The sequence below is a fragment of the Scatophagus argus genome, chromosome 4 (genome assembly GCF_020382885.2).
Source record: "Scatophagus argus isolate fScaArg1 chromosome 4, fScaArg1.pri, whole genome shotgun sequence".
In the NCBI taxonomy this organism is placed as follows: Eukaryota; Metazoa; Chordata; class Actinopteri; family Scatophagidae; genus Scatophagus; species Scatophagus argus.
Genome location: NC_058496.1, coordinates 13,519,087 through 13,532,031, shown reverse-complemented (window position 1 = coordinate 13,532,031; position 12,945 = coordinate 13,519,087). Strand labels below are relative to the sequence as shown.

Sequence of the window (12,945 nt, the reverse complement as noted above, 5' to 3'; positions counted from 1 at the left end):
TGTATGTAAAAAGTAACCAAACCACATTGTGTTTACTTGGATAAACAAGACTTACTTCAGTCTTAAAATTTCCTCAAGGAACTAAATGAAAACCTGAACACAACATCTAAAGTGGCTGAAAGCCAACATTGGCAGCCCTGCATTGCTGTGGACTGATTTCATGAATGGGAACTAAGTAGCTAAGTCAAAAGATTATATTGATAATTATATTTAGTTTAGTTTCATACATAAAGTGCAAAGGAATGACTCTGTAAATCAAGATCACAAGAAAAGAGAATAAAGTTAATCTAAAATATGTGCCTAATAGGGTGCAGTAAAACTCAGTTAAAAATGTGAGTGGATTGGAGGAAGGAAGGGGTGTCTCTAAATCTATGGAGTTTTTGTCCACAAACTTCAGAAACACAAAATGATATTGGAAACAACTTTAATCATTTATTTTGGAATGAATAATCAATGAATACAAAAACATTGGGAGTTGGTTGACCACAGGACGTATTTACAAATGTGTTATCTACAAGCAGGAACAGGACAGTTGAAATCTGCTTTCCCAGAATGGACAGAACCAGAGAGCGCGAGAGAAAAGGACAGACAGTGGGAGTGAACAAGTGCTGAATCTTACGCCGGGGCCGTTTGGACCACAGCCAGCCGCTCTGAACATCTCTTCAGAGGCAAAGCACCTGAAGCTTTATCACATCACACAGATGGCATCATTCATATGGCTGACTGCTGAAATGAAAGGTTGACACAACACCTCCCACTGTGAATCTCATAAGACAGGAGGACATCAGAGAACTCAGACGGTGATCATCGACCACCGTGAGATCACTTCAGCCCTTCGGTCACTCAGGACAAGTCCCAGTCGCCTGCTTTTCTCCGTTTCCCCCCTCTTGAGCTGTTGTAAACAACTTAAGAAGCCTCTTCATCGATCTTTGGTGCCAAGTAGTATTTGATATGTCCCATATCAGCAATCTTGTACTCCACCACTGCAGAAAGACAAAATAAAATTGTCAAGTCGCAGTCACAACGTCTGCAAACATGAAGACTTCACCGATCAGGCAGCTGCGCTTACCGAGGGGGATGTCCGCGGACATGCTGAGGGTGACGGTCTTGGACAGCGGCGTGGCCTTGGTGAAGAAGTTCAGGTAGTTGAGGGCAAAGATCAGCTGGACAGGTTCATTCATCTCAATAGTGACCTAAAGACAGAACATGAAGGGGACCATCAAGAACAGTAAAAAGCAAAGCAGGACCACATGTAGACAAATATTCATTAGTCATTACTGAGAATCCTAAACCTCTTTTTCAATACATTAATGCCACAGTTAAAGATAAATTGTTTCAGTTGTTTCCAAAGCACAAATGTTGCAGTGAGCTTATAAATGTAAGGATTTGTTCCTTCTGATAGCAAATGAAGAGTCTTTGGGATTTGGACTGTCGGTTGGACAGAAGTAGTAATTTGAAGACGTCACTCTTGGTCTCTGGGAAACAGTGATTCGCATGTTAATCACATGTTTAGGACATTTTAAAGTTAATTCACAGTTTAATTGATATGAATGAAAATGATCATTCCTGGCAGGTTTATTTTTGGGGAGTCTGAGGTGATGTTTTCAAATAGCTTGTTTATCTCAATCCCAACGTATTTGGATTACTGGCACATAAAACAAAGAACACGAGAGAAACTTTACAACTGAAGAGATGGAACTAATGACTGATTAGCATCTTGCTTTAAAAAAAGTCAACTAAATGATTGTTTCAGCTCTGATGTCAAGCTCTTAATCCCTGCTTCAGGACATTAAACAAATCCTGATATTAATCATGTTAAGTCATGGCTGAAGTGATGCACCTGTCAATATGTTAGGCCACATTTCTTTTTTTGTGTGTGTTATAACTCATTCAATATTTTCTGGTAGACAAACTATGTAATAACAAGATCATTATTTAACACCTTTGGTATTTCTGTTCTGTATTAACAAACAAACAAAAAAAAAAGCAGATGGCACAACATCAGGCCGATTTATCGTGCGGCGACTCCACTGCGTAGAGTTCAACAGAACATTCATACTCACTGCTTCGTCCTCTTTGTCTACGTTGCTGGTCTGGGACAGTTTGACGTTTCCTGTGCCCAGCTCTCCTGTGGCAGAGAACTTGACTCCGTCCTTGGCACAGGAGATCATTACAGCATCACCGATCTGGGACAGGTCACGGCAGATACGGGCAAACTCCCCAGAGGGCATCTTCACCACGCAGCTGTACTCCTGCTCCTGTGGGGGGGTCACACAGACAAGGAAAAGTCAGGAAGTGTTTGCATGAAAGTATGCTGAACTCAGAAGAGAAAGGAAAGGCCACAAATTACTTACTGGAATACCCAGCTGCTCCACGTCCAGGTCCATCAGTTTCATCTCATAGTCAGACACTTTCTCTTGGTCTGGAAGAGACAAGAAGTAAATAAGACATTAATGCTAAGGAAACAGCTAAAGAGCATCTGCCAAGTGAAGCTCTTATTGCTTTGATACCAACAACTCGACGAATCAAAAACTTACTGAGCGTCTCAAATACAAGAGCGAGTGTGTCTGCGTTGTCTTCTGCTCTGAGGGTGATGATGTCTTCATTTCCTGCACACTTCAGGATTTTTGACATACTGTTTGGGGGGAAAAGGAGGACAAAAATATATATACACAAATTAGGACTGTGTCACAAAAAACAAACAAAATGGCAGCAGATTTTAAGTGTCAAAGAACAGAGCTTCCTATTTACATTAAAAGGTATTTAAAACACTAAATTAATAAATTAGGTGCAAGAAAAGTAATCTTTATTTTATTAATGATGGATGGGCGTTTACCTTCAAGTGTGGTTATGAACTACTTTACTGCTCTATAAATAAAAAACATGAGTAAATTTGGTTAAATGTAAAACTGCACCTTGGACTTTAGCATTAAGGTGCAGCGCTATAAATGCTCAAAGCACGTCTCGTTAGAGGAAAAAATAACTCCCATAAATGATCATGATTGTGTGCCAAAGACCAAACAGCAGACCTCCCCAAACTGCCTCAAACACAAAGATGATTTGATTTAACTAGCAGAGGACAATGAAAATCCAGCAAATACCCAAATTCAAGGAGTGGGAACCAGTAGAGTTTTGATACTCTTATATAAGGGAAAAATGAACACTTTAACATAAACTTTAATATGCTAATCAAAACAAACTGTTTATTGCCCATGGACTGAGAGATTTTTCAAATTGTTCACTCATTGTTTAAGCTCTAATTCCGCGTCTCTTAACTACATATACCTTTATAACAATAAATTTACAAAAAAAGTAAAAATGACAACAAACTCCCTCGTTTATTGTTACGTTGTACACACGCACCAAGTTACAAAAACGTCAACAATCACATAACAGTTCAGTTTCTATAACCATCTTGCACCGGTGCAACGTCACAGAGAGGCGGCAGTGAAACGGAAGTGGAAGTTGCCGGGTTCAACAACAATTCCCGCCAACCCTCCCTGCGTGAAATTTGGCGCTCAAATGACGTAGCTCTGTAATCACAATGTAGCTGCTGTCTACGAAACTGCGCCAAAGTTCCCCCCCCCCAACACAAAACAGTAGTATTTTAAAACAATCGACTTATTTGTGAATAACACATGTACAGTCCGCTTTCTTAGACCGCTGACAGCACAGAGTTAAACGGTCAGCCCGGTAGAGAGACATGCCCGGGCAATTCCACCAAGATGGCCACCTTCTTTGTAAGCCGCAGATATTAGACACAGACCATTAACTTGAGCTAATAAAAAGCACCCCGATTTGACCGTTTGATCATATGTAGCGTTTCCAGTTTTCGCACAATTATATTTTTGACGAATCGTATTTCAAATGTTTTTACACGATCTTTGCAGCGGCGAAACTGTGCCATTTCCACCTGTCAAACCATCTTACATTACTCAGCAGAGGCTGACGTTCCTCTGCAAGACCACGACATAACCACGCAACACACCGACATCAAAGCATATAAAATCTATGTACTGTAGCTAAAAGAGCTGCATGTGATGTTTTACTCCACCTGCTGAGGTTGACTCCCATGGCGAGGTTTCTGTCGCAGCGGTAAGAGTCGAAGCCGTCGTGCCTCAGGGTGAGCTGGACCAGGGAGACGTGAGAGGAGTCCATGCTCTGCAGGGAGATGCCAGACGAGCTTACATCCCAGCAGGCTTCTGTGATCAGATCCTTCAGAGCCTCCAGCACCTTCTTCAGGATGGATCCTTGGACCAGGCGAGCCTCAAACATGGTTGCTGTGGAGTTTTGAGTTTGCGTAGATTAAAATGAAGAGAGTGTTCTGTCGCCTTTAGCGGTACTCCGTTAAAATGGAGGCTGCAGTTTGCTATATCACCGAGTCGGATTGACGCTTCTAAAAGTTCAGGCTTTGTGTGTTGTTAGCTAGCAGGACTGCAGCACGCAGACACGACTCTCTGTGCAGAGGTAAAGTCTGAAATGTTAGCGCGCGAACGTCCACTTTTAATGACTCGGCGTATTTGCGTCATTTCCACATCCCTGTGGTTACTTCCCAGTGGCCACCGTTGTCGGCCATGTTGGAGAGGGCAACTGTAAATTGCCACGCAACAATTATACAACTACCAGAAAAACAAAACACACGCAAAGAAGTAATATGTAATAGACTGGAAATGTAAAGTATAATAAATAAATGTTAATAAAATATGACACTGTGTTAGTACACTGATTATTGTTTGTATATGTCCTTTCTTGGGGATTTTGAATTCGAGACGGTGGCGGTCAGCGGTGATTGAGCAACATCAGCTTTTTCATTTGTAACACTGGATGTGGTATTTAATGACAAATAACATTTTTATCGCATTGTGAGGATCATAGAGTATATTGGACAAACTAGATGTTAAACCTCACATTTGTTTTTTTTTGCTAAAATCCATTCATTTACAAATTGGCAACTTTTAGTTCCAACTACTACAGGTTTGTCCCTTGAACAGCTGTGTAAACATGTGCACACGTGCGCAAGCAGCCCATATGTGAGGATACATGCATGCATGTATCTATGTGCTTCATACAAGCATGGAGCACATAGATAGATATGCGACAATATATCGACTGCATTCATTTCATGTGCCTTTATGTTTGCTTCGTGAGACAAGAACATGTGCAGGTGCACAAGGTACAATATTTTTTCCTTTTCTTTGTCCTGTGATAACATGTGCAATACGCAAAACCTGTGCAAGTACATACTGACCTTTTAAATTTTATTTTATTTTTATTGATTGAGCAGTGCTTGCTTCAATTCATACATTGCGTCACTGATTACACCACCACATTCCCGTTTTGTCACACACATACAGACACACATAGGAACAGTATAAATGCATGGTATGTTTATAATGCCATTTAAGCCCTGAGTACATACAATATATGTGTTGTTTCAGGTCATTTGACACTTGGAGCAGGTAGAAACGAATGTCACAAGATCTTATAAAAGAGAGCAAAGAATATTCTTACAGAACACCAATCTGAGGTTTTAAGAACGGTCAGACATGAAAAAAATGTATATTTTGTGCTGTGTGTTGTTGCAGGGATTTCATTTATATTTGGACGGTCATGAATTTGTGATGGAATTAAGTGCTGAGACCGCAGTCTTTTTGTCCTGGGGGGATCTGTTCAGAGACCGTCAGGCAGGATGTAGTTGGTGGCCATGGCGAGGACGGGGGCTCCTGTTGGGACACCAGGGAAAGGCCCACTGGACCCAGCGATGTCAATGTGAGAGTACGGCAGAGGTGTGTCAGAGTCCACACCATGCTGCGACGGAAATGAAAATATCAGCACAAGTTAACCACTGCACTTCTTCCTTATTATATTTTTTTCACATTCATAGGAAAACAATCACTCATTGTGACGATGTCTGAACACCTTGTCGAGCCCCGAGGCCATGATGAGGAAAGCTGCAGGGGTCTGATGTCCTCGAGGTGTAGCCGACGATGGCAGGTTGTTGCACTGCAGAATATCCTCGTACTCAGACTTGCCCTTGTGGAACTCGTAGTCCTCTCGCCTGATTCTGGACACCTCGAACACGTCGCCCAGGACCTCTCCAGCTGCATGAAAGAGCACGAAAAACATACGTTGGTTAGCGATGGGGGAAATGAAGCTCTCTGCAGCACTGAACCACTAATCAATGTGGGGTTATATCAATGATGAAACAGTGATGAGTCGTGTCACTGTGGTCATTTTTTACTGGCTAACGTCTCTGATGAAATGCACATGTGTGGGGGACTGTATGTATGCGTAACCAGGATTGAAATGTGGAAAGACAAATTTTAATTGTCATATGCACTGACTATGAAATATAACTTCACTTCATGATATCAAACAGAGAAAAGCACGAAACTCTTTGCATCTCAGAAAAAGTTAATAAATGTTTGATAATCAGCCATTTTTGTCATGAATACAGATGCTCCTCTGATAATCTGTCTTGAATCTGCTGACAATCAACAGTTTATTATTTGATTAAATTAGAATTATGTGTTAGTTCAAATTTATGCTGAACTCTTTGTAACTTTATTCATACCAAAATAACCTTCCCCAACTTTTTTTCCTGGAGCCTTTAACTGCATCTCACAGTATTAATAAGTATATGGGTTTGCTCAGTTGTCATGGAGATGGCTCAGAAGATGTGATTACAACTTAATGAAGGTTGTGAGATACCATTGAAAGCTGTGTAAAAACACTGTTAATTGGAAACTTGAATATTTTATAACAGTGCTGTTCATGGTCAAATCATCCAAAGAATGTTCTCACCTTTCTGCCATTGAGCAGCATTATTGCTGCGATGGGCTGGTCCATTATCCATGATGATCTACGCAGAGAAATTCAGAACTAAACTTAAGCGCCAACAACCATTTCTATAGCAGTGGTTTATTTGAATTTTTAATGTTTGATATCTCTCAGTAAGTGTATTGTCTGTGTTTCAGCAGTACTCACAGAGTAGTCGGGTCCCATGGCTCTGATGGCATGACCAGTCAGAGTAGCAATAGTAAACAGTTCAGGAGAAATTTCACGTACTCCCTGCACACACAGAGGACATCATCAGTATGACAGGGGATAAACATGCAGGAAAAGACTCAGCATGTACAAGTTAGTTAAGAAGTATAACGGGACCTTCTCCTTCATCTCACACAGCAGGTCGACCATCACCATACGTCCCTCAGCATCTGTGTTTCCCACTCTGACTCTGCGACCCGCACGGGAAACCACCAGCTCATCGGCCACATAGCAGTCTGACAAAACACATGCACGTACACACATGTGAAGGGAGGTGCTATAACACAGGTACCCCCTGAGATGAAATGTAAGCAGGAACGCATAGAAAAAAAAAAACGTGGATTAGACTGACCTGCGCCGACGCTGTTCCTCACCATGGCCATGGAGCCGACAACCTTCAGATGATCTGGTTTCAACTTGGCTAAAATCTGGAGAGCAACAGTGGGATTAGAGAGGAGACAGTGCTGCAAACTGAAAGCAAATACATAAAATTGTCTCAGTCAAAATCTTTAACACGACACACTGTGTGTGTGTGTGTGAGAGTGTGTGTTATTCACCTGGAAGAAGCCAGCTACAGCAGCAGCTCCACACTTGTCCCTGTGCATCCCAGCCATGAAACCACCAGCCTTAATGTCTGCTCCACCAGTGTCGTAGGTGATGCCCTAGAAAACACCACATCAGAAGCAGCTTCCATTCATTATGTGTTAGGCCATTTCCAGGTACAACACACTGACACACACACACTTTTGACCAGTGCCTCACCAATTAAACTCAAAACGTGGATGCTCCTTAAATTTCTACCTGAATAAGTAAAAAGGAGGGTTGTAGCTAAGGACTGTTTTCTTCACCAAATCATCTGCTTTATTATAACTTCCCACACATGTGATTTCAACATGTTTGTTACATCACATGTTGAAATCACATCAGCTGAAACATTTAAGAGCCCCTGAAGCATAATTTTACAAAATTCCTCCAAAATGCAGGCTGACATTTGGCTTCTTTGGAAGCCTTTGGCACTTGAATGGAACTTAAAATTTTCAAAAGGCCTGAGGGGGAGAGAATACTAAATCCAGTCACACTTGGTGGTTAAACCGCAGTCACATTATTGCACCTCACATGAAGAAGGTGAACCACCAACGTCCCGACACAGTCTTTCAAGCTACTGAATGACAACGGCATCATCAGCTCCAAAAAACATACATACAATAGCCTTTTCTCTTAACGAGTGAAACATCTCATCTCTTACAATGCCTGGCTCACACACACACACACACACACACACACACACACACACACACACAACATTCGCAGTCTAATTTGCACAGTAGCTTTGTGACATACCGTAAAATGTCTAATATTAATAATTACCGGTAATGTCTAATGTCTAGTACTAATATGAAGAATTTTCCTCTGAAGGTGTGGAGAGCGTCTCCTCTCACCTTTCCCACCAACATCAGAGTCTTTTTGATTGGTCCCTTGCCGCAGTACTGCAGCTTGATAACTCTGGCCTGGTGACGAGGTACACCTGCATGAGGACAAAACTATGAATCAGTATGCAAAAAATTGAACAGTCACGAAAATCAGTGTCCAGGGCTGTGTTGATAAATGATCAAAACAAAATATGTTTTCCTACTGTTGGCACAGCGGTTGACTGCAGCCAGACAGGGATACTCCTTCTCCAGAACCTTCGGGTCGCTCACCACTTCCACCTAAAGGGTAAAAAAGCACAGATGCACTCTTTGGGTCCAGAAAAAAAAGTGGCTTTAAATGCCACTGAACCACAAACACCCACACAATTGTCCTGGACTGTGACTGAAACAATTTCTACGCATTTTCCTTGGTGTTAGGAGGAATACAAGGAGCCTGCTGATGCTCTCCTTACGTAAAAAAAACAACAAAAAAAACAAAAACAACAAAGAGGATTGTGTGATTTGCGTCATTTTTCTTGCTACCTTCACAGGGCTGTCCTTGAAGAGTTCCTGGACGTAATCAGCCACACGGGGAGCAGCCATGCGTTCAGGATCTGAGCCACCGATGTCACGACACGCCAGTCTGAGGAGGGGAAACAGGACAGCTGGTTGAACATGCAAACAGCACAACGTGAGGAATCTGTAGCAGAACATTAGGGATAAATATGTGACCCACCGACCGCTCTCCAGAGCATTAGCCAGCTTCACCAGTCTCTGTGCCTCTGCCTCATCTGCTGCCCACAGCCCCAGCACACACACCTTGTAGTCAGCAGGTTTTACATTGCACTCCCTCACTTCCAGGGGCTTTTGTGGGGAAAGAAGATCATAACAAGTGAGTCTATTGTTGCCAGGCACAGAGCTAGCATCTTATATTTCCATACATGTGGGTATAAAGACTGCAGGGGCCTGGAAAACATCTGGAGCGACTTCACATCCTTGAAATATTGGGGTATAGTATTCATTTTATGTGCATTAGGCTTGGGCAGGTGTAAAGATGTTCACACTGGTTTGAGGTTATGTCAAACACTGAACCGGTATATGGTATTTTACTATTGGGTGTCGCACTTGACGCAGCAGCTGCTCTATTTCATCTCCCATGTAGCAGCGCCACAGTCCATCAGGGAAAAAATCATTATCACAACAAGAGATAAAACTTCATTCTAGTGAGAAACGATGGCAGGAGCCACATTTCAAGTGCACACGGGAACACATTCCTGCAGATGTTAAGAAATTAAGTGTTTCTGCACACTAAAATGCTAGAGGGCTTTAGACTTGAAACGGATACAGGGAATGTTGATTTTTACTAACAGCATGTTGCCGTAACCTCCGAACCAGGCTTCACACTGAAGCGTTGTAGCATGTCACACGGTGCTAGACGACATAGCCTGCACCAAGTCATTACTGATAAGCGTTCTCTCTTGTGGATATCAGTCAGTGGTATAGTTGCAGAGCGCACAACTCTCACCTCTTGTGAATCACAACAAAACACAGGGGAGCACCTCCCTGTGGCCCTGAACTAACCGGGCCATCCCAGGGCTCCTGCTAACTCCCTCCATGCAGCTGGCTCCCTTCATCTACACCTGACAAATGCTGGTTCAGTTGGTTTGCATGTCATTAAACTGCTTTAAGTTATTTCACCTGACTGGCAAAACTGACAACCCACCCAACCCTAAAATGCATATTACAAAACTGACAAAAGATTGGCCTCACTGTGGTCACCAACCGCATTACAAAATAACAAAATCTACCCCTGCAACTTGAGAGAAATTCTGCAGCAATTTAGTATTCCACTGCCATAAAGCTGAGTACTGACAGAAGACGGACTTGCAAAAGAATGGTAGAAAATCTGATCTGTCCATCAGAAGCTAAAATATACTGACTTTTTGTCCTGGTATGGAACAACTCCAGAAACACTGGATTTCACATTTCCCATAATGTCACCAATAGCATATTATAATCTGACTAGCAAAACTTGCCACAAAGCACATTACATAACTGTTATTTGCAGTGTATTTGAATGTTCTTCACATGACTTGTGAATGAAACTTAAAACTGGTGGAGTTCTCCTTTAAACCTCTCCACCTGTGGTTAGATCATCCTATATGCATGAAGTGCTAAGTGTGAACAGAGTCTGTGCACAGGCCCTGGATAAGAATGAGTTAGTGTGCTTTTTCACCATGTAGAGAGCCTGAAGCGCCCCGAGTGCAGCCACCATCGTGCTGTTCTTATAGTCCTTGTGAGGAGGGCAGACCAGCAGGGGGCGCTGCATGCCAGCTTTCAAGGCCCTGAAAGGACACACAGATGAGCAAGACGGCAAAGGAAATAACAGAGATGAACCAAGAAAAATGTGAGAGACTAAAGTGGGAAAAATCAGACCGTTTGATGCCGTTGACTGCAGCGTCGCTGAAGCGCCTGACATCATCGTAGTCGCGGTTCACTGGGCCGGTGGAGGCAAACACCAGGCGGTTACCAGGGAAACCAGGGACCTTCAGGACAACCACCTCCTCCCCAAGACCGCTGTCCACCTAGAGGGACAGCAGATATGCAAAGTAACACCGCACAGGAAAACTGGAAGCACCACTAGATAACATGCTACATCACCTCTTCTTATTCTGAGATTTGGAAGCAAAATGATGGGAGAAAGAATAAAATCTTCACAATCTCATCTGCACAGTCCATCTTTGTTTGCAGTAGTGGAAAGGTGACACTGTTTGGTCCTATAGTGCATGTTTTGACTTATTACCTACATGTCCCGTTGTCACTGGCTGTACAGTACGTATCTGGTAATTCACAAGACAAATGCAAAGTTTTGAGCAACATCTAATATTTTTTTCTGCTTTCTTATCCTGTCAGTCAGATAGTCCCATGACCTGTTTATCTTTTGGGGTGGGTTGCGACCATCGCTAGGTGGGAAATCTGAATTCTAATCCTAATTTGATTCAGAAGGTCTCACATCTCATCAATCCCCACACTGCATGAATTTGAAAAGCACTTACATTTCTTTTTGACCAAAATTGTAATACCTTCAGTTCCACAGTGTATATGTCTTTTTCATGTTCTGGGTGTGGAAGGTCAGGTGAGAAAATCTAAGCTTTTACAGGATTGGAAAGTTGAAGGACAGAGACTTACAGAGCTGTAGTCCTGCAGTGGTGCTTTCAGGGACTCGAGCTCTGCAGGCAGAGTGTCATGGCTCTGGGTCACCAACAGGATGCCATCAAAACTAAGGAAAAACAAAACAAAACAAAACCCAACACCATCATCTGTCACAACCGTCTGTTCACATGCACAAAATAACTTACTAGCAACCGTGACAACCAAAGAGGAAGCTCAGCGTTTCTGCAAACTCACTTCTGGTCCTGGAGGTTGGTGGTCCACTCAATAGGCTGGACGCTAGACAGAGGAAGAGAAAAACGAAACACAGACTTATTTCCTGTTATATAAGCAGACAGTGCTGACACTGCATCTCAGACAGAGTGAAGTGACTGGGCTCCTGTCAGTTTATAATGCAGGTTAACGATGGGGTCAAAGTGTGGAAACTTGCAACACTGCTTTCATTTCAGCTGTTTGAAAGTAGGGGTTCTTTTATAGTCAAATCAAAGCTTTGTGCCCAAGAGCAAAAAAAAAAAACAGTTTGCAGCGTATCATGATCGTACCTGTTAACTGACCAAACCTGAATCAGATCAGCATTCATTCCTGGCATCACATGACACTAGAAAACGCAGTCTAGTAAAACCAAAAGTGAAATTTAACATGACCATGAACCGATTTGGTGGAAACTGAACCCAGTAAAGATCAAATATGTTAAGCAACGCGAGAAGATGAGATCTTTCCACTCTGAGCTGTGAATGAATGAACAAATGAAGCATTCGGCTTGCTATCACACATTTACGACATTTAACCAGCTGGAGAAAACAAAGCCGTGTGTGTGTGGGGGGGAAGTATACTATTAAACAAAACCCTCTGTGAGAGTCTCCTCTGCATGCACAAAGCACACCTGAGAAAACGAAACGAAAGCCGGGCAGGTAAAATTAAAGCAGCCAATAATCTCACCTGGTGCACATTTTGGTCCTCCCTTCCCGGTGTCTTCAGGGTGAAAGAGACACCTGATAGCCGCTAACAACGGATCCTTCCCTTCACAGCTCCGGTTGATCACATGACCCGTTAAGTTGCACACGTGCTACCTTCACGTGATTATCGTAGCTCGTAATTACGGCAATTTGGGAAGTAAATTGCTATTTAAGAACTTTAATGAAGTTACTTGAAATATAAAGCAGTTACTTCTTTCAAGTGGAAGTATTTAAAGCGTGTACTTAGCTCTGTTATCCATAAAGGTGATCATAATGATATTTACGGTAGCTAAGTATCATTTTGTCCATAAGCTGAAGTCGCCAATATCCCGATGCACGTTAAGGCGCATTTACGGGTGCAT

The 12,945-nt window shown here is 42.5% G+C and overlaps 2 protein-coding genes across 2 annotated transcripts; both read right to left on the bottom strand.

The window, feature by feature from the left end:
• Positions 1-407: 407 nt before the first annotated feature.
• On the bottom strand, positions 408-4,487 carry pcna (proliferating cell nuclear antigen). The gene is made up of 6 exons (XM_046387916.1): positions 4,055-4,487; positions 2,538-2,635; positions 2,355-2,422; positions 2,064-2,258; positions 1,070-1,193; positions 408-983 (listed from the first exon to the last, which is right to left on the bottom strand). The coding sequence occupies exons 1-6, from the start codon at positions 4,273-4,275 to the stop codon at positions 907-909; spliced, it is 783 nt and encodes a 260-aa protein (XP_046243872.1). The 5' UTR covers positions 4,276-4,487; the 3' UTR covers positions 408-906.
• A 757-nt stretch (positions 4,488-5,244) lies between these two features.
• On the bottom strand, positions 5,245-12,685 carry zgc:152830 (uncharacterized protein LOC767682 homolog). Its single transcript, XM_046387913.1, has 16 exons — positions 12,567-12,685; positions 11,865-11,906; positions 11,646-11,736; positions 10,893-11,041; positions 10,693-10,801; positions 9,193-9,320; positions 9,000-9,099; positions 8,681-8,756; positions 8,487-8,572; positions 7,605-7,709; positions 7,400-7,475; positions 7,165-7,283; positions 6,988-7,071; positions 6,805-6,862; positions 5,920-6,101; positions 5,245-5,808 (listed from the first exon to the last, which is right to left on the bottom strand). Exons 1-16 carry the CDS (start codon positions 12,575-12,577, stop codon positions 5,671-5,673), a joined length of 1,554 nt encoding a protein of 517 aa, XP_046243869.1. The 5' UTR covers positions 12,578-12,685; the 3' UTR covers positions 5,245-5,670.
• Positions 12,686-12,945: the final 260 nt, after the last annotated feature.

Excerpts from the sequence above, each read along its gene's own strand:
- pcna (XM_046387916.1), bottom strand. The coding sequence starts at position 4,275 with ATGTTTGAGGCTCGCCTGGTCCAAGGATCCATCCTGAAGAAGGTGCTG. Across the intron at positions 2,636-4,054 it reads ATGGGAGTCAACCTCAGCAG|TATGTCAAAAATCCTGAAGT; the intron begins GTGGAGTAAAAC and ends CCCCCCAAACAG. Across the intron at positions 1,194-2,063 it reads TAGACAAAGAGGACGAAGCA|GTCACTATTGAGATGAATGA; the intron begins GTGAGTATGAAT and ends TTCTGTCTTTAG.
- zgc:152830 (XM_046387913.1), bottom strand. Across the intron at positions 7,072-7,164 it reads TGTGTGAGATGAAGGAGAAG|GGAGTACGTGAAATTTCTCC; the intron begins GTCCCGTTATAC and ends CTGTGTGTGCAG. Across the intron at positions 6,863-6,987 it reads CCATGGGACCCGACTACTCT|ATCATCATGGATAATGGACC; the intron begins GTGAGTACTGCT and ends TTCTCTGCGTAG.